The 20,406-nt window shown below is 42.8% G+C and overlaps 1 protein-coding gene across 1 annotated transcript in view; it reads left to right on the top strand.

Annotated features, from left to right (window-relative positions):
• Nucleotides 1-20,406, top strand: part of prkn (parkin RBR E3 ubiquitin protein ligase) — a 96,679-nt gene that overhangs the window by 27,540 nt on the left and 48,733 nt on the right. Inside the window, exons 4-7 of the mRNA XM_035754077.2 lie at nucleotides 719-837; nucleotides 3,060-3,143; nucleotides 3,275-3,390; nucleotides 7,023-7,159. Coding sequence (XP_035609970.1) covers nucleotides 719-837; nucleotides 3,060-3,143; nucleotides 3,275-3,390; nucleotides 7,023-7,159 — 456 coding nt within the window. The remainder of the gene's footprint in view (nucleotides 1-718; nucleotides 838-3,059; nucleotides 3,144-3,274; nucleotides 3,391-7,022; nucleotides 7,160-20,406) is intronic.

Below are 20,406 nucleotides of genomic sequence, written 5' to 3'. Positions count from 1 at the left end.
ACACTCGCCTCCTTCTGTCTCTCAACCCAACCCACCATAACGTCTCCTTTATCTGCCCCCTCTGATCAGTAGGCTCTCCCTCCATCCTCCTGTAAAGTCATTACCATAATGGAGACCTCTCTCCCAGGAAACATAAATTAGACATGCGAAGGCTTAAAGCCACTCCGCCCCATTTTTATTGGGAATCGTGTCAAGGTAGCGCGGCCCACTCCAGCGCCCCCATGCTTTTAGCTCTAATGAGAATGCCGTTTCTTCCTGGTCCCTCTCGCTGTGTGTGTGTGTGTGTGTGTGTGTATGAATGGATGCCTGTATGGTGTGGTGACTTTAAATGAGGCATGCAGGACACGTCCTCCTCTCTTTAATAAATCATCTGCCACGAAGACGTCTGGTTGCTTCTCTCCGCTAATTGGATCAGTGTGTCTGTGTTCTGGGCTGCAGCCAGACAGACTACAGACTGGAGATGTCCCTTGTCCTTGTGTCATCGTCCTCGCATAATGCGAAAGTCTTAGTGTCCATCTATTCAACCTAAAGAGGACCATGAAATACAATGGATGTTTTTCTACTGCACAATATAGGGCATAGTACACTTACAACTCATATGTTCTACCATCAAATGTCCTATGTCACCATTTGCTGAGTCCACTGGCTTCATTTCAGCGTTGCTAAAATCTGCTACTGTTTCTCCTCTGACAGAATGTGTGGTTGTGTTCCCATACAGAGCCCAGACCTCACAGCAGCTTCTATGTGTACTGCAAGAGTGTGTGCCGGGCCATCCAGCCGGGGAAGCTACGCGTGCGCTGCCGAGCCTGCAAGCAGGGAACCCTCACCTTGAGCCGGGTATGTCAAGCAAGAATGGAAGACTACAATACTGTAGCCAAGAGCCACTTCCACGGAGCAACTCTCACTGACAGAAGTACTGCGTTTAAGATGCGCTGTTTCTCAGAGTACAACAAAGTCACATTTTGTTCGACGCCGTGAATCCTTTCTGTTGCTCAACTGAGTAAAATGTGTATTTATCTACGCACAATGGCTTCGAGCTTCGACCGGTAGATCCACAGTGAACAGTAATCCCACATTACCCTCCATCTATCCCCTCCTTTGTTATTGCATAACACTGTTATTGTTATTTTCTCAAACGGACGAAATCTGTCACATCTCCACAGTGACAGTAGACTCTTCCTCTGCCTGTCTGTTCAGCCTGCGGCCATATTTACCTCGGGTCCTTATGGGACTTCTCTCTCTGTGTGTGTGTGTGTGTGTGTGTGTGTGTGTGTGTGTGTGTGTGTGTGTGTGTGTGTGTGCGTGTGCGTGTGAATGGGCAGGACTCCCACAAATAAGGATCCTGCCATTCTTTAGACTACGACTGAGTGACATCTGTTTGTCCACTGTTACTATGGCAACATTGTCCACTCTCCGTGCCAGTTTCCTGCCAGGGCTGGTGATTACCTACAGTACCTCAAGCTTGGATAGGACCCCAGTCAGTCCCTTCAAATCGCCTTTCCCTTCTCATACCCAGACGACCCAGAGTATCCGGAGTTACACTCTGTCCCCTCTGACCACTGTCCTCTCCATACCTGACCACAGCCCAGCTGAAACTGCCACTCACACTGCTATCTCTCACAACCACAGCCTCACAGACTCCATTGCACCCAACCCTCCCTGACCCCATACATCTAGGAGAAACTGATTGCTCCTGAGACCGACCTGTCAGTCACATAGATGTGTGACCTAGGTGAGAGTGTAGGAGACAGGAAATGAGGCTCACAGTAGGTCCCTGTTCCTGAGCCTGGTATCAGAGTAGGTGTTAATTAGCATGCTGCTCTCAGTGTGTGTGCCCGATGCTTTTAGAAAAAGGCTGTGTGTGTGTGTTGTTTTTGTGCTTGTTCAGTGTGCTCTATTGACACAGGGACTGTAATAGATCAACTGAGGTGAGCACAGGTGTCCTCAACTGGCCAATCAGTTTAGCCAATCGAGTGGGGTCCCTCTTCTGCCCACCCATCGCATACCTCGGTCAATGCTGTGAGATGAGCACAGCTGGCGCAGAGATAAACCCTGTAAGTTAGACAATAATCAAATTAAAACTTTGCGAAACGGAGACGTTGAATCCGCTTCCCCGCCGAAAGTAGAGGGAGAGGAATACGGGTGGGTTTCTAAATGATTCATCAATCATTTATATTCAAGGGTGTTTGTGTGTGTGGTGCGTAGACACATCAGGAGTCTGTGTGACCTTTCCTGGCTCTCTCTGAGCAGGTGTGTGCGTGTGTGTGTAATCTCATGCCCCAACACCAAGGCACACAGGGTCCCCTCCCTCTACCCCTGCTTCCTCCCACCCAACAGGGAGTAATGATTTTCTTAACCTTTTCAGAGGCTTATTAAGGCCGCTGTCAGAATGTTTAAATGCTTATGCTAATGAGCTGCGTGCAGGCAGAACAGAGGAGAATGGGTGGGGTGGTGGGGGGAATCCTCCCAAAACAATAAGGATGCACCAAGCAATCAATGTCTGAACCAGCGTGTGCTCTGTTGAGGAGGGCTGGACCGGCAGCTCGTCCTCATGAGGCCAGAGAGGCTGAACACAACAGGGGTTTCTGACTTTTACTCTGCAGTGCTGAGGGCCTGGCAGCTGCTAAGGCCCACACGAGGGGGGTGTGGCGCCTGGACCATGGGAGGAGCCCATTTTCCACAACCCACAGATCCCTTTAAGGTCTGTTCGTTCAGTCACCCTGCAGGGACGTTTAATGGCAGCAGGATAGCTGACCTACGGCTGCCAGGGGGTTGAGGGTGGAACCCCCCACCCAAGAGTATGCACAGCAGGTGGGCATAGGCGTTCAAAATCTATATTTTTATTAGGATTTGGGAGAGAAAAAATGCAGTTGTTTCCAGGGTGCTATCCCGGTAGCTTTTGGCTAACCGTTGCCTAGGCTAACAGTGAAAGAGAAGTCTGGTCAGGGGACCTCCATTGTGGGGGGACCTCCATTGTGTGTGGTGGGTGGGACGGGGTAAAGGGTGTTTTTAGTGTAATGGGGAAGTCCCGTTAAAGTGAAAAGTCTCTCTCCCCCCAGGGCCCGTCATGTTGGGACGATGTCCTCCTCCCAGAGCGTATCCATGGCGTCTGTCAATCAGAGGGTTGCCTTGGCAGAGTAGCGGTGAGACCAGTGAACTATCCACAACCGCCTCAAAACCCCCTCACTGCCACCACAATGGAATTACAATCTCATAACATGACCACACCTCCACCAAACAACATGTACCTCGGTCTCTTATCTGCCTTCCATAGGAGTTTTACCTGAAGTGTGCTGCCCACCCCACCTCTGATGATGACACGTCTGTGGCCCTGGACCTCGTCATGCCCAATGTGCGGGATGTCCCATGCATTGCCTGCACAGATATCATGTAAGTACGTGTACAATATTGTCTGTGCAGCCTCTATATCAGCCTAATATAAGTAGCATGTTTAACATGAAAGCAATAGACCGACTTAGGCTTACACACACACACACACACACACGCTTGCTGGCAGGTAGACAGACGCACCCCCCTGGCCCTGTCTCTCCCTCCTGCAGTCTCTCCCTCCTACAATCAGTGGCTCCAGGCAAACAAAGCTGTGATTCTGTCAGTGTGGCATATAACAGATGAAGGTCAGCCTCCCCATCCCTGTGATGACGGCGGCCATACTGTCACTGCCTCACCCACAGAGGACAAAAGAAGGGAGGGCCAGTCCGTCACCTGCTGCCCGCATCCGATACAATGGAGCCCAATCACAGACGCCCTCGTCTCAAATCAAGGACTCGCCGCTACGAGCGTGATTGAAGTGGGGCCGTACAATTACCCTCCTGAGTGAAGCTTTGTTTTTCCCGGCGTTCCTCTCGCCTTGCTGCCGCCACTTAGCACAATCAGCTCTTTGGTTTGTTTAAAAGGGCAAACGAATGAGGAAACCACAGTCACAGGGTTACTACTGTGAGACTAATACAGGGGGCGTTTCTCAATATGCATACTACCATGCATTCATTCCCCCGAGGACGTTCTCTTGCAAACGTTCTTTGGTGGACGAGCGTGTGGAGAATGCATGCAATTGTACATTTGAGACGCACTGCGCACTCTCCTGCTACTGCATTACCTTTGACTAATACAGATGACACGAGATAACTACGTTAAAGCAAACGCAACTTCATAATTATCAGCCAGCTATATGTGAATCGTGTTAATCTAGATAGCCAGCTAGTTTAACATGTAAACAAATGACCTACAACTAATGTTTTGAAAGGTAGCTGGCCAATGTTGGCTACGAATTCTTCGTAGGTCGGTAGTTTCCAATTTGTTTGTCAGTTAGCCTGCGGTCTATGGATATTCTAAACATGCCAAAAATGAACACTGTATGTATTTATTAACGTATTAAGATAAACTATTGTAATCAGTCAACTTTTCATTCTCGAAGTCCGAGTTCATTTTCTATCGCTTCAGCTCAAAACCAGCCACCATTTTTTTTCTGGAAATATTACATTATTTGTTACGTGGTTGCATCATATTACGTCAACAATCCTGGGAATATTTCTGTTGACGCTTGCGTTGATGCGTGCTTTGAAATGTGCATGAACAAAGTATGCTTCTGAGAACTACCTACCTTCTGTGCTCTGTTTTTCATACTTTCAGAAGTAACAAGATGTGCTTTGGCTGAGTGAGTGAGTGAGTGGGTGGTTGCTAGGCTTCTTGAGTACAATAATATGTACAGTAGGTGCTGTATGCAAGCAAGTTCAACCTAGGAGAGGCGAAGATCTGAAGGATTTCTCTGGCTGAGGTTGGACTGGCTTAGTTTATTTAATTTGTTTAGGCGTTACTCAACCAGGTCAGTTAATTGGGTCATTGATGTCATTTGCAATTGAATGGAGTGAAGCAATACATAAAGTCAAGTGGAGATGTTGGGGAGAGACGTCGTCTGTGAGAAGAGGGCAAGAATGAGGGACAAGGAGAACAGGTGAGGAACAGAAGAGGGATGTAGAGAGAGGAAGACCACACTCACCTGCGTGGATGTTAGTGTGTCAGTGGTGAAGGGTTTCACTCGCTCTCGCTCAGTATCCCTGGCCCCTCTGTCTTTGTAGCAGCCATGATATATCAGAGCTCCTCTGAGACCGACGGTCTCGCACTGCTGCTTTTCCCCTGCCTCCCGCACTAAATGAATCCCCCCTGTGGCCTGTGATAGAACAAAACACTTACCAGCTCGGGAAACGCATGTTTACATTGCCAAAACCAGTGAAATAGATCATGAACACAAGTGAAGTAAACAATCAAAAATGAACAGTAAACATTACACTCAAAGGGATAAAGGCATGTCAAATGTCATTATGGCTATATAGTGTTGTAATGATGTACGAAAGGGAAATAAGTTTAATATATACATACAGTTGAAGTCGGAAGTTTACATACACTTACGTTGCAGTCATTAAAACTCGTTTTTCAACCACGCCAAAACTGTAATTTGTAAACAAGAAATTTGTGGAAAGTCGGTTAGGACATCTACTTTGTGCACAATTGTTTAGAGACAGATTATTTCACTTATAATTCACTGTATCACAATTCCAGTGGGTCAGAAGTTTACATACACTAAGTTGACTGTGCCTTTAAACAGCTTGGAAAATTCCAGAAAATGATGTCATGGCTGTAGAAGCTTCTGATAGGCGAATTTACATAATTTCAGTCAATTGGAGGTGTACCTGTGGATGTATTTCAAGGCTTACCTTCAAACTCAGTGCCTCTTTGGTTGACATCACGAGAAATCTAAATAAATCAGCCAAGACCCCAGAAATAAATTGTAGACCTCCACAAGTCTGGTTCATAATTGGGTGCAATTTCCAAATGCCTGAAGGTACCACGTTCATCTGTACAAACAATAGTACGCAAGTAAAAACACCATGGGACCACGCAGCCGTCATACCGCTCAGGAAGGATACTTGTTCTGTCTTCTAGAGAAGAACATACTTTGGTGCGAAAAGTGCAAATCAATCCCAGAACAACAGCAAAGGACCTTGTGAAGATGCTGGAGGAAACAGGTACAAAAGTATCTATATCCACAGTAAACATGTCCTATATCGACATAATCTGAAAGGCCATAAAAAATCCAGACTATGGTTTGCAACTGCACATGGGGACAAAGATCATACTTTTTTGAGAAATGTCCTCTGGTCTGATGAAACAAAAATAGAATTGTTTGGCCATAATGACCATCGTTATGTTTGGAGGAAAAAGGGGGAGGCTTGCAAGCCGAAGAACATCACCCCAACCGTGAAGCACAGGGGTGGCAGCATCATGGTGTGGGGGTGCTTTGCTGCAGGAGGGACTGGTGCACTTTACAAGTGTATTGAAGTAACATCTCAAGACATCAGTCAGGAAGTTAAAGCTTGGTCACAAATGGTTCTTCCAAATAGACAATGATCCCAAGCATACTTCCAAAGTTGTGGCAAAATGGACAACAAAGTTAAGGTATTGGAGTGGTCATCACAAAGCCCTGACCTCAATCTCATAGAAAATGTGTGGGCAAAACTGAAAAGGCGTGTGTGAACAAGGAGGCCTACAAACCTGACTCAGTTACACCAGCTCTGTCAGGATGAATGGGCCAAAATGCACCTAATTTATTGTGAGAAGCTTGTGGAAGGCGACACGAAATGTTTGACCCAAATTAAACATTTTTAAAGACAATGCTACCAAATACTAATTGAATGTATATAAACTTCTGACCCACTGGGAATGTGATGGAAGAAATAAAAGCTGAAAGAAGTAATTCTCTCTACTACTAATCTGACATTTCACATTCTTAAAATGAAGTGGTGATCCTAACTGACCCAAGACAGGGCATTTTTACTAGGATTAAATGTCAAGAATTGTGAAAAACTGAGTTTAAATGTATTTGGCTAAGGTGCATGTAAACTTCTGACTTCAACTGTGTGTGAATTTATTTATATATATATCTCTACGTCTGTTCCAAGTCAATGATTCTTCATTGTATGAAATGTCTCTGTCTGTCCACTCTGTAGGAGTCCAGTGTTGGTGTCCCAGTGTCCAGACCGCCATGTCATTTGTCTAGACTGCTTCCACATGTACTGTGTGACCCGCCTCAACGAGCGACAATTCATCCACCACCCAGATGTCGGCTACTCACTTCCATGTGCAGGTAAACTTGTGTGGATGAAAGTCAGTTGCACTATTGAGTTCTGGCAAGAGACTGGATGAGTTGTGGTAAGATTGTGAGTTGTGGTCGGACTGTGGTGTGTGTGTGTGTGTGTGTGTGGGTGCTAGTTGTGGTAAGACTGTGTGAGGGGCCTGTCAGTGATGGATTGTGGCTGCAGCGAGGGGGAGATGGAATCAGAGCTCTGTTGTCACAGGCACACACACACTGCCCCAGGAGGACACAGGTCACTGTGTAATGGGGCTCTGGGGAAGGCCACTAACCCTCCACCACTGATAGAGGGAGCTAATCTCGTTCTCGCTCTCTCTGTTTGTCTTTGTTCTTTGTATTCTATATTGTTTATTGATTCACCATAGTGAAGTCGTAGGCTCGGGTTTTCTGGGTCTCTGTTTTTCGTTGATTAGGTTTCTCAATTTCTTTTGGTTTTTGCAATCTTCATCAAAGCATTTGTCATTGTTGTTAATTTTCTTAGGTTGTCAGCTTGACATTTTTAGATTTGATAGGGAAGCTGAGAGGTCAAATATTCTGTTTAGGTTTTCTACTGCCAAGTTTACACCTTCACTATTACAGTTAAACCTTTTGTCCAGGAAATTGTCCCGAAGGGATTTAATGTGTATTTGCCTAATTGCTTTTTGGTAGGTTTCCACACTATTTTCCTTCCATCCATATAATTTCTTAATATTATTGTTCCTTTGGCTTTGATGCCTCGTGATTGAGCATTGCTCTGTTCAAGTAGAGTGTGATTTTGCTGTGATCTGATAGGGGTCTCAGTGGACTGACTGTGAACGCTCTAAGAGACTGGGTTGAGGTCAGTAGTCTACAGTACTACTGCCAAGAGATGAGCTACAGGTGTACCTACCATAGGAGTCCCCTCCAAGCCTACCATTGACTATGTACTGTACATACTCAGCGTATGACAGAGCTGCAAGAGTTGTGAGCTGTTTTTATTGATTATGCTGTAGTAGTTATGTCTAGGGGGCATATGAGTTTAAGGAATACTGTCATCTCCAGGTAGATGTTTTGTCCCCCTGTGTGCTGAGGGTGTCGGGGTCTTGTCCAGTTCTGGCATTTAGGTCACCACAGACTAGTACATGTCCCTGAGCCTGGAAATTGTTGATCTCCCCTTTTAGGACGGAGAAGCTGTTATCGTTAAAGTATGGGGATTCTACTGGGCCGATATACAGTTGAAGTTGGAAGTTTATGTACACCTTAGCCAAATACATTTAAACTCTGTTTTTCACAATTCCTGACATTTAACCCTAGTAAAAACTCCCTGTCTTAGGTCAGTTAGGATCACTACTTTTTTTTTTAAGAATGTGAAATGTCAGCATAATAGTAGGGAGAGAGTGATTTATTTAAGCTTTTATTTATTTCATCACATTCCCAGTGGGTCAGAAGTTTAGTTTTTGGGTAGCCTCCCACAAGCTTCCCACAATAAGTTGGGTGAATTTTGGCCCATTTCTCCTGACAGAGCTGGTGTATCTGAGGCAGGTTTGTAAGGCCTCCTTGCTCGCACACACTCTTTCAGTTCTGCCCACAAATATGTTCTGTAGGATTGAGGTCAGGGCTTTGTGATGGTCACTCCAATACCTTGACTTTCTTGTCCTTAAGCCATTTTGCCACAACTTTGGAAGTATGCTTGGGGTCATTGTTCATTTGGAAGACCCATTTGCGACCAAGCTTTAACTTCCTGACTGATGTCTTCAGATGTTGCTTCAATATATTCACATAATTTTCCTCCCTCGTGACACCCATCTATTTTGTAAAGTGCACCAGCCCCTCCTGCAGCAAAGCATCCCCACAACATGATGCTGCCACCCCCGTGCTTCACAGTTGGGATGATGTTCTTCGGCTTGCAAGCTTTCCCCCTTTTTCCTAACGATGGTCATTATGGCCGAACAGTTATATGTTTGTATCAGCAGACCAGAGGAAAGTTTCTCCAAAAAGTACGATCTTTGTCCCCATGTGCAGTTGCAAACCGTAGTCTGGCTTTTTTGGGGGAGTTTTGGAGCAGTGGCTTCTTTCTTTCAGGTTATGTCAATATAGGACTCGTTTTACTGTGGATATAGATACTTTTGTACCGGTTTCCTCCAGCATCTTCACAAGGTCCTTTGCTGTTGCTCTGGGATTGATTTGCACTTTTCGCACCAAAGTACGTTCATCTCTAGGAGATTCCTTCCTTCCTGAGTGGTATGACGGCTGCGTGGTCCCATGGTGTTTATACTTGCGTACTATTGTTTGTACAGATGAACGTGGTACCTTCAGGCATTTGGAAATTGCTCCCAAGGATGAACCAGACTTGTGGAGGTCTACATTTCTTTTCTGGGCTCTTGGCTCATTTCTTTTGATTTTCCCATGATGCAAAGCAAAGAGGCACTGAGTTTGAAGGTAGGCCTTGAAATGTATCCACAAGTACACTTCTAATCGACTCAAATGATGTCAATTAGCCTATCATAAGCTTCTACAGCCATGACATCATTTTCTGTAATGTTCCAAGCTGTTTAAAGGCACAGTCAACTTAGTGTATGTAAACTTCTGACCCACTGGAATTGTGACACAGTGAAGTATAAGTGAAATAATCTGTCTGTAAACAATTGTTGGAAAAATTACTTGTCATGCGCAAAGTAGATATCCTAACCGACTTGCCAAAACCATAGTTTGTTAACAAGAATTTTGTGGAGTAGTTGAAAAACAAGTTTAAATGACTCCAACCTAAGTGTATGTACACTTCTGACTTCAACTGTAGTTAGCACACATGAGGACATTTTTCTCTGTTGAGATAATTTGACTACTTTGATAGAGTGGGTTAGGTCTGATCTTTACCAAATTATCTCTCTCTCTCTCTCTCTCTCTCTCTCTCTCTCTCTCGCTTCTCTTTACAATTGCCCCTCACGTCTAACTGTTTCTCTCCCTATCTTTGCCTCTTTCTTCTCCGGCCTCACTTATTCCTCTCTCTTACTCACACAAGAGAGGAACACTTATGTTGGAGTTTGTTCACTTTGATATCCACACCCTTTCTTCTCAATGCCAGATGCGGCTTTGTAAAGTGGATGTGTCTCTCTCTCTATGTTTAGCAGGTGTTTGAGAGTGGGTATGTTTTAGCCTTGGCTATGGAATTATGTGTGTGTGTACGTGCATGCATGCGCTCGTGTGTGTGTGTGCGTGCGTGCGCGTGCAACAAACACACCCTGTGGCCCGTTTGCCAAGTGCCGTTCCTAGTCTGTTTGTTCAGGCGATCATCACTGTTTGAGCGTCTGCAGACAGGAGATTTGCCAGAAAGGTCAGACTTCACCCACAAATGCCATTTCCATTTTTAAATAACTTTTAACAGCCCAGCCAAAGCACACTTGTCCAAAAGGCATGGATGAAAGGAGAGAAGTTGCAAGCCGGCGACCGCTGAGTTTGAAATAAAGATTGGCCAATCCGATAAAGAGTTTGTGCTAGGAAGGCTGGCGGCAGCTTTTCACTGAGAAAACTAAGCCGGAGCCAAAAAAAGACCTAACCTTCTTTTGAGATGAGGTTTTAGCACACAACTATATTACAGTGTTCAAAGACATAAAACCCTGCAGAATATCCCCGTTTTAACATTCACTCAGAGCATTTGCTCTTTTTAGGTAACTTTAGCTATCTGCATCATATCTCTATACCCTCTCTCCTTCTCTTTATATATCTCTGGCTCCTACATTTCTCTTCTGTCACCCTCCTCTCTCGACCATTTTTGAGTAGTCGAGAGATCTAACTTCTTTGAGTGACATGTAGGGTGAGAAAGTTTTTCTGTTCATAATTTTCTCTATTTTCTCTCTTTCATGATTATTACCGACGGTAGTATTTCCGCCAGCAACAGTGAAACCTTAGAGCCTGTCTCTCATAACCTCTGACCCCCTTAGAGAGGGAGCCTAAAACTCAATCTTGTCCTCCCTCCAAGGGGTTTCAGTCGGGGTCACCCTGTCAAGCAAACACTATCGCACACACAGGAACTGTAGAGTCGGCAGTACTAACAAACCTTCTTCATACATGCATTATGTTGCACAGTGAAATATTGGGGGATACATTGGGGGTTGTCACAAGGTGCCAAGATTAATTTCCTGCCCTGTCTCTTTGGGGTCTCCGGGCGTGGATGGTGACCCGGGTTGCATGTTAAACATGCTAAGCCAGCCTGCCGGCTGGGGGAGAGGGGAGATAAGGTGGAATTGCAGTTGCACCTGTTGGACTCGGCGCTTGACACTTTATCAGCAAGTGAGAAATGTCCATAAATACCAGCCAGTGCCTGCAGCCTCTGCCGTGCAACACAAGGCACCGTCTCTGTAATAGCACAGATACCGAGATCTCGTAAAAAAAACCTATCTACCTGATAGGACAGGGAACTACTGGTAGCATATTCTTCGGTATGGTCCCATATCTGTCTATTTTCATGGACATATGCATTTGCTTTAGCAATATAATCATGTAAAAAACACTATCTGCTCTTGATTAATATTCATTTTGGGCCCTGTATCTGCATTAGATTTATATTCCTGGGAGGATTTGTATATGCTTCACATAAGTATTTGTGCAAGAAACGTGCATCGGCTGTAGATTGATACTCCCGTGAAGACCTTTATCTACTATGGATTAATATTCCTGTGAGGAACCAAGATCTCCTGTTGATCTTTAATATTCCTGCAACCACACACATATTAATAATAACCCATCACAAACGATGTCCGTACACAGAGACCGTGGGCCAAAGAAAGAGGACCAGGAAACAGTTTGAGCAACTACTGGGACATTATAAACAACAAACACAGATTAGGTAAGAGGGTGATTCCATACTATCAGGAGCAGAACGTCGTTTTGGTGTCTCAGAATGCTCGGGCAATTCTCACATAGAAACTGAATTCGGAGGAAGGATGATTTTAAATGCTTTTTTACATTTGTATCACAAACCATTTTTGAGAAAATCATGATGAAGGTGGCCATTGTAGTCCCTTTTTAGACCGATACATGTCTACTGTGAGACATAATGATCTGTTAATTGTACATGATACAGACAACATCTTGGTGTCATTATACTACCTATAGTGTTCTCTAACATAGGGAGTATGTCTAGATTCTAAAATACTGATTTTCACCTACATTTGTTTAACATTAATATGAATATGTTAAAATGACCCTTTTTGATTCAACTTATTATTTGATTTGTAACAATATACTCTTCAAATGCAATAGATTTCCAGAGTTCTCTCTGGTACTTTTAATGATGTGACCCATTTTAGACATAGAAATGTACATTTATAGGTCGTTAACCAATCACAGCCCTCCTTTAGGATTGCACATTCAGAAAATCACCAGCAGAGGGAGGTCCCTTTTTAAATCCATTTACCATTCACTGTGTTGGTGGTGCTCATAAAATGGATCAAAACTTTATAATTAGCAGAGACCCCACTGGAAATTTGATGTACTTGTAGAGCAGGGGACTCAACTACAATTTGACAAGGTCTGGTCACATTTTCTAGATGGCAAAGGTCCGGCTGGATATTGCCATTTACTGGCGTAGTAACAAACCCCCGCCTCACGATCCAAATATGTTCAAACTGTTCCCACCCCTCTTGTTGGCATAGAGAACATTTAGCCATTTTAAAGCTCATTCCCTGCAATTATCTACATTTTGCCATGGGGTGGAGATACAATTTAGCAGTTTTAAAGATAATTTCCTGCAATTCTACACATTTTGCCATGGGGTGGAGATACAATTTAGCAGTTTTAAAGATAATTTCCTGCAATTCTACACATTTTGCCATGTCTTATGTGTGTTCTGATACCAGAGTGACTCAACCATATCAACGGGGTCCCCCTGGAGGTCGAGGCCACTATGCATGTAATCTGGGCATGATGGCTACAATCTTAAAATAGCTGGTTAGTCTAACTTACCCATCTAGCTAACATTGCCAGTAGGTGATCAACAGGACATTTCTGACAGGTAAAAATAAGATCTGTCAGTGAATGACATAACAAGAGGATACACTACCAAATGTAGAAATTGAGTCTTGTATATTCTACTATTAAACCTCTCAACATCAGTAAGTTCTGGACCCCGGTCCGCCAGTTTTTAAATTTTTTATATATATATTTTTTTAACCTTTATTTAACTAGGCAAGTCAGTTAAGAACAAATTCTTATTTTCAATAACTGCCTGTTCAGGGGCGGAACGACAGATTTGTACCTTGTCAGCTCGGGGATTTGAACTTGCAACCTTCTGGTTACTAGTCCAACGCTCTAACCACTAGGCTACCCCAAAAAAGTTGAGAATGTCTGTTGTAGAGTATATTGTTCTAAACAAAATGTCTTAGAATGAACTAAATCAAAAAGGGTAGTTTTGAGATACAAAATATGAGTATGTTGAATAAATGAATGGGAATGTGTATTTCAGAATCTAGACCTACTCCTTATGTTAGAGCACACTATAAGTCAGGGATCATCAACTACATTCAGCCGCGGGCCAAGGCAGCAGCTACTATTTATGTGGTCCAGCAAAATTAAGGCAGTTCTATACAATTAAAAACATTGCATTCGATTTCACAACACATTAAGCGTGGCTACTACTCTTCTACCACATATCTACAACACAAAATCCATGTGTACGTTTGTGTATAGTGCGTATGTTATGTGTCTCTCTTCACAGTCCCCGCTGTTCCATAAGGTGTATTTTGATCTGGTTTTTACATATGATTTTACTGCTTAATATGGTTTTACTGCTTAATGAGTTCCATGTAGTCATGCCTCTATGCAGTACTGTGCACCTCCCATAGTCGGTTCTGGACTTGGGACTGTGAAGAGACCTCTGGTGGCATGTCTTGTGGGGTATGCATGGGTGTCTGAGCTGTGTGCTAGTAGTTTAAACGGATAGCTCGGCGCATTCAATAGCTTGGCGCATTCAAAATGCCAGTACTTCTCACAAATACAAGTAGTGATGAAGTCAATCTCTCCTCTACTTTGTGATAGGAGAGATTGACATGTGTGTGTGTGTATGTATATATATATATATATATATATATATATTTATTATTATTATTATTATTGTTGTTAGCTCTCTGTGTAGATTTAAGATCCAACTGTGCTGCACTATTTTATTTCACCTTTATTTAACCAGGTAGGCTAGTTGAGAACAAGTTCTTATTTGCAACTGCGACCTGGCTATTCTGGGCAGTGTGGTACCTGACCACACGAATAGACAGTAGTCCAGATGTGACAAAACTAGGGCCGGCAGGACCTGACTTGTTGATAGCGCTGTTAAGAAGAGCGAGCAGTTATTTATTATGGACAGACCTGTTCCCATCTTAGCTACTTAGCTACTGTTGCATCAATTTGTTTTGATAATGACACTTTACAATCCAGGGTTACTCCGAACATTTTAGTCTCCTCAACTTGCTAAATGTTCACATTATTCATCACATTATTCATCACAAGATTTAGTTGAGGGTTAGGGTTTAGTGAATGATTTACCCCAAATACAATACTTTTAGTTTTTGAAATATTTATATTTATATTTCTTGCCACCTATTCTGAAACTGACTTCAGCTCTTTAAGTGTTGCAGTGATTTCACTTGCTGTGGTAGTTGATGTGTATAGTGTGTTGAGTCATCAACATACATAGACACACAAGCTTTACTCAGAGGCAATGGTAGGTGATTAGTAAAGATTGAAAAGTAAGGGGCCTAGACAGCTGCCATGGGGAATGCCTGACTCTACCTGGATTATGTTAGAGAGGCTTCCATTAAATAACACAATCTGTGTTCTGTTACAGGTAACTCTCGAGCCACGGTATAGAAGGGGATGTAAAGCCGTAACACATACGTTTTTCCAGAAACAGATTATGAAGGATAATGTCAAAAGCTGCACTGAAGTCTAACAAACCAGCTCCCACAATCTTTTTATTATCAAGGTTATCTCAGCCAATCATCAGTCATTTGTGTAAGTGCCGTACATGTTGAATGCCCTTCCCTAAAAGAGTGTTGAAAATCTGATGTTAATTTGTTTACTGTGAAATTGCGTTGTATCTGGTCAAACACTATTTGTTTTCAAAAGTTTACTACGGCTTGGTATAAGGCTGATTGGTTGGCTGTTTTGAGCCAGTAAAGGGTGCTTTTCTATTCTTGGCTAGCATAAGGGCTTATGTTTCCCTCTAGGCCTGAGAGCATACACTTTTCTGTAGGCTTAGATTTCCTGTAGCCAAATAGGAGTGGCAATATCTTCCGCCATCATCCTCTGTCATTTTCCATCCAAGTTGTAAGACCCATGTGGCTTGTTATTGTTGATAGACAACAATAATTGTTTCACCTATTCCACACTCACTTTACAGAATTCTAAATTATAATGAACATCTTTCATAATTTGGTCAGTTATGCATGGATGTGTAGGTTCAAAATGTGTTGTTGGAATGTCATGCCTAAATTTGCTAGTCTTGCCATTGAAAAAAATCATTAAAGTACTTGGCAATATCAGTGGGTTTTGATGAATGAGCAATCTAATTCTATGAATGATGGAGCCGAGTTCGTCTTTTTGACCAGAATTTCATTCAAGGTGCCCCAAAGATTTTTACTATTGTTCTTTATATCATCTATCTTTGTTTCATAGTAGATTTTTCCTCTTTTTATTCAATTTAGTCACATGATTTCTCAATTTACAGTACGTTTGCCAATCAGCTATGCAGCCAGACTTATTTTCCATTCCTTTTGCCTCATCCCTATAAATCATGCAATTTTTCAATTCCTTGTCAATCCACAGGGATTTAACATTTTTTACAGTAATTTTCTTTTTAATGGGTGCATGCTTATTCGTAAGTGGAATAAGCAATTTTATTTTAAGTGCAGTGTCTGGTTGCCCCTCCATTTAATTTTTTTATTTGACCTTTTATTTAAAAGTCCATTAAGAATAATTATTCTTTTTCACAATGACAAGCCTACCGAGGGACAAAAGGCACACCACAGACCTAGATCTGGCTACAATGTAATGATCACTACATCTGATGGATGTATATTATAATATTTGACTATAACATCATTTCAAACCTTGCTTACATTTTGTATACAAACAAATTCCACAAATTAAAATCACTTGGAGCTGATTTGCTGATTTCTTATGTGCAACAATAGAAAAACAAACACATAAATAAATTAAGTTTTGTTTTTTTATTACATTTTGGCTCAGAAAACGGAGAGCCAGTTGGGGAATGTTGCTATAAGGATTAGAATGACACCAAGATGTTTCTGTGTCATGTACAGACCACAAGGCCTTACAGGAGGCATGTATAGGTCTAAAAGGGCCTAAAATGGCCACTTTCATCATGATTATTCTTAAATGTTTTGTGATACAAATGTAAAAAGCATGTCAAGCAGCTTTCCTCCCAATTAAATATATATGTGAGACTTGCCAAAAATATTTTTCACTCCCGCTGGCTTGTAATGAGTTAATAGGGAGTGCTGATGAAATGTGTAGGTGATCTGGCAGAGTTACCAGGCATATATGAGACTCTGCTTTGTGAGAGGAGTATGTGGGTGGTGTGTGTGGCACAGGTTCAGACTCTTCAGTGAGATCCACACACTCTCCTTCCTGAAGACACAGTCTGTGACAAACCAGAGGCAGAGAGAGGAAGGCTTTATGTGTGTTTACAGAGTCCTTATACACCCTCCAGTGTGTTTTGTTTCCCCTCTCAGGAGATGCATGAGAAGTGAGGAGATCACAAATACAACACACATAACCATACTAGTCCCCAGGGATGAGGGAGAGGAAGAAAAACAAACGGACAGAGAAGGATACAAAACCCTCTGTGAATTGTCCAATAATATCTGTAGTCAAAAGTATGGGCTATTTGCCATTAGGTTGTTGGTTCTACTCCCAGAGCTGAGTCTTGGGCAGAAAGTTGCAAACTTTTCACGTAAAGTGAATTGAAGTGTGTTTGTGTGTAGGGTTGGATAGGTTACTTTCTGAAAGGAATCCATTACAGTTACTAGTTACCAGTCCACAATTGTAATCAGTAATGTAACTTTTGCTGACCCAAACTCAGTAACGTAATCTGATTACTTTGTTACTTTTTGTATTATTTTCCGCTTAAGAGGCATTTGAAAAAGACAAAAAGGATACATCAAATGCATTTGGTGGGTCATCATAGTGGTTTCTCACTTGTGGTCAGACACACTCAGGTGGAAAAAACTTAAACTTGTGCCTATTTTCAATGCAGATTGAATGCCCTGAACTTCACTGTCACTGTTACTAGCCGGCTACCACCCGGTACTTAACCTTGTACCTTAGAGACTGCTGTCCTATGTACATAGTGATTGAACACTGGTCACATTAATAATGTTTATATACTGTTTTACAAACTTAATTTGTATATAACGTATTCTAGTCAAGGCTCTTCCTATACACTCACCGGACAGTTTATTAGGTACCCCATTCACACACATGGATCGTTCCTACAGACTGTGTGTCACGTGGCTTGCAATATAAAGCAGGCGTTGAGGCATTCTGTTACTGTTCGATTGAACGTTAGAATGGGCAAAACGAGTGACCTAAGTGACTGAGTGTGGTATGATCATCGGTGCTAGGCGTGCCGAATCCAGCATCTTAGAAACGGCCAACCTCCTGAGGCTTTTCACACATGATAGTGTATATAGGGTTTACCGAGAATGATGTGACAAACAAAAAACATCCAGTCAGCGGCAGTCCTGTGGGCGAAAACAGCTCGTTGATGAGAGAGGTCGAAGAAAATGGCAAGAATCGTGCAAGCTAACAGGTTGGCCAGAAACAGTTAAATAACAGGGAAGTACAACAGTGGTGTGCAGAATGGCATATCGGAACGCACAACTCGTTGATGCTTGTCACGGATGGGCTATTTCAGCAGGTGACCACACCAGGTTCCACTCTTTTCATCTAAAAACAACAAGAAGCGGCTCCAGTGGATATGCGATCACCAAAACTGGACAGCTGAGGAGTGGAGAAACATTGCTTGCGCCGACGAATGCTGTTGAGTCATGCTGACGGCAGAGTCAGGATTTTGCGTAAGCAGCATGAGTCCATGGACCCATCCTGCTGGTGTCAATGGTACCGGCTGGTGGCGGTGGTGTACTGGTTTATGGAATGTTTTCCTGGCACACATTAGGTTCCTTGATACCAATTGAGCAACAAACGTTTCTGAACACCTTGTAGAAGCCACGCCCTGAAGAATTCAGACTGTTCTGGAGGCAAATGAATTGGGGGGGGTCTGTCCCGGTAGTAGATTGGTGTACCTAATTAACTTTCTGGTGAGTGTATAACTACTGCTGTACACACCTTTTCTATCCATATACTGTCCATAATGTCTATACACAACATCATATATACACACAGTGAGGGAGAAAACTATTTGATCCCCTGCTGATTTTGTACATTTGCCCACTGACAAAGCTATGATCAGTCTATAATTTTAATGGTAGGTTTATTTGAACAGTGAGAGACAGAATAACAACAAAAAAATAAAGAAAAACGCATGTCAAAAATGTTTTGATTTGCATTTTAACGGGGGGAAATAAGTATTTGACCCCCTCTCAATCAAAGATTTCTGGCTCCCAGGTGTCTTTTATACAAGTAACGAGCTGAGATTAGGAGCACACTCTTAAAGGGAGTGCTCCTAATCTCAGTTTGTTACCTGTATAAAAGACACCTGTCCATAGACGCAATCAATCAATCAGATTCCAAACTCTCCACCATGGCCAAGACCAAAGAGCTCTCCAAGGATGTCAGGGACAAGATTGTAGATCTACACAAGGCTGGAATGGGCTACAAGACCATCGCCAAGCAGCTTGGTGAGAAAGTGACAACAGTTGGTGCGATTATTCGCAAATGGAAGAAACACAAAAGAACTGTCAATCTCCCTCGGCCTGGGGCTCTATGCTAGATCTCACCTCGTGGAGTTGCAATGATCATGAGAACAGTGAGGGATCAGACCAGAACTACGTGGGAGGATCTTATCAATGATCTTAAGGCAGCTGAGACCATAGTCACCAAGAAAACAATTGGAACCTCCTTCCCTCAGCCAGGGCATTGAAAATGGGTCGTGGATGGGTATTCCAGCATGACAATGACCCAAAACACATGGCCAAGGCAACAAAGGAGTGGGTCAAGAAGAAGCACATTAAGGTCCTGGAATGGCCTAGCCAGTCTCCAGACCTTAATCCCATAGAAAATATGTGGAGGGAGCTGAAGGTTCGAGTTGCCAAACATCAGCCTCAACCTTAATGACTTGGAGAAGATCCCAGTAATCCAAGAAGTAACAATCTAGCATTTCTAAAGTATCTAATCTGATTACAATATTTTTATTACAATTTTGTTTCCAACCGTGTGTGAGTGAGCATTGAAGAAATGACATGGTAAAAGAGTTACTATTGAGACGGAATACTCCAGTTCCTCTAGAGATGACTGTTCTATCCCAGTGAGGGCTCTTTACCCCCCTCCGCCTCAGCCTCCCCAACCCCCCCAGTCTATCCGGCCCCATGTGCTGTCTTCCTGCCTTTGAACTCCAGAACCTCAAAGCCCATCTCTCGGCTGCACAGCTCTTGTTTTTTGTTTTGTTTAATGGATTATGGGATAAGATATGGAGGATTTTCAAGAGGGGAAAGCCAAATCTTAAATAATAGAAGACAAAACAGCCCCCAATCCAAAGGGATAAATGATGGATGAAAAGGAAGATGAAGCACAGGCGTGGTATAGTATAGCCTTATCTCAACTCAATCACTCATCACTGACACTGGACTAGAACAGTAGAATACAGACATTATTACAGGGCATGATTCCTGTTCTAGGTGCACCACTGTCAGTGTTTTGGTGTTTAGGTGTTTGTTGATCAGTGTGTGTTTGGCCTTGTTGACTGACCTGTTGGCTGATTTCAATGGACTGATGGGATGTCTACAGTGTGTGAGTGGGTGTGCGGGTGTCTGCATACATTACCGTTCAAAAGTTTGGGGTCACTTAGACATTTCCTTGACTTGGAAAGAAAATCACCTTTTTGTCCATTAAAATAACATGAAATTGATCAGAAATACAGTGTAGACATTTTTAATGTTGTAAATGATTATTGTAGCTGGAAACAGCTGATATATATTTTTTAAATATATATATATATATATATATATATATACATATGCGGACAGAGGCCCATTATCAGCAACCATCACTCCTGTATTCCAATTGCACGTTGTGTTAGCTAATCCAAGTTTATA

The sequence above is a fragment of the Oncorhynchus keta genome, chromosome 36 (assembly GCF_023373465.1).
Source record: "Oncorhynchus keta strain PuntledgeMale-10-30-2019 chromosome 36, Oket_V2, whole genome shotgun sequence".
Classification (NCBI taxonomy): domain Eukaryota; kingdom Metazoa; phylum Chordata; class Actinopteri; order Salmoniformes; family Salmonidae; genus Oncorhynchus; species Oncorhynchus keta.
This window is presented reverse-complemented; position numbering and strand designations above follow the sequence as displayed.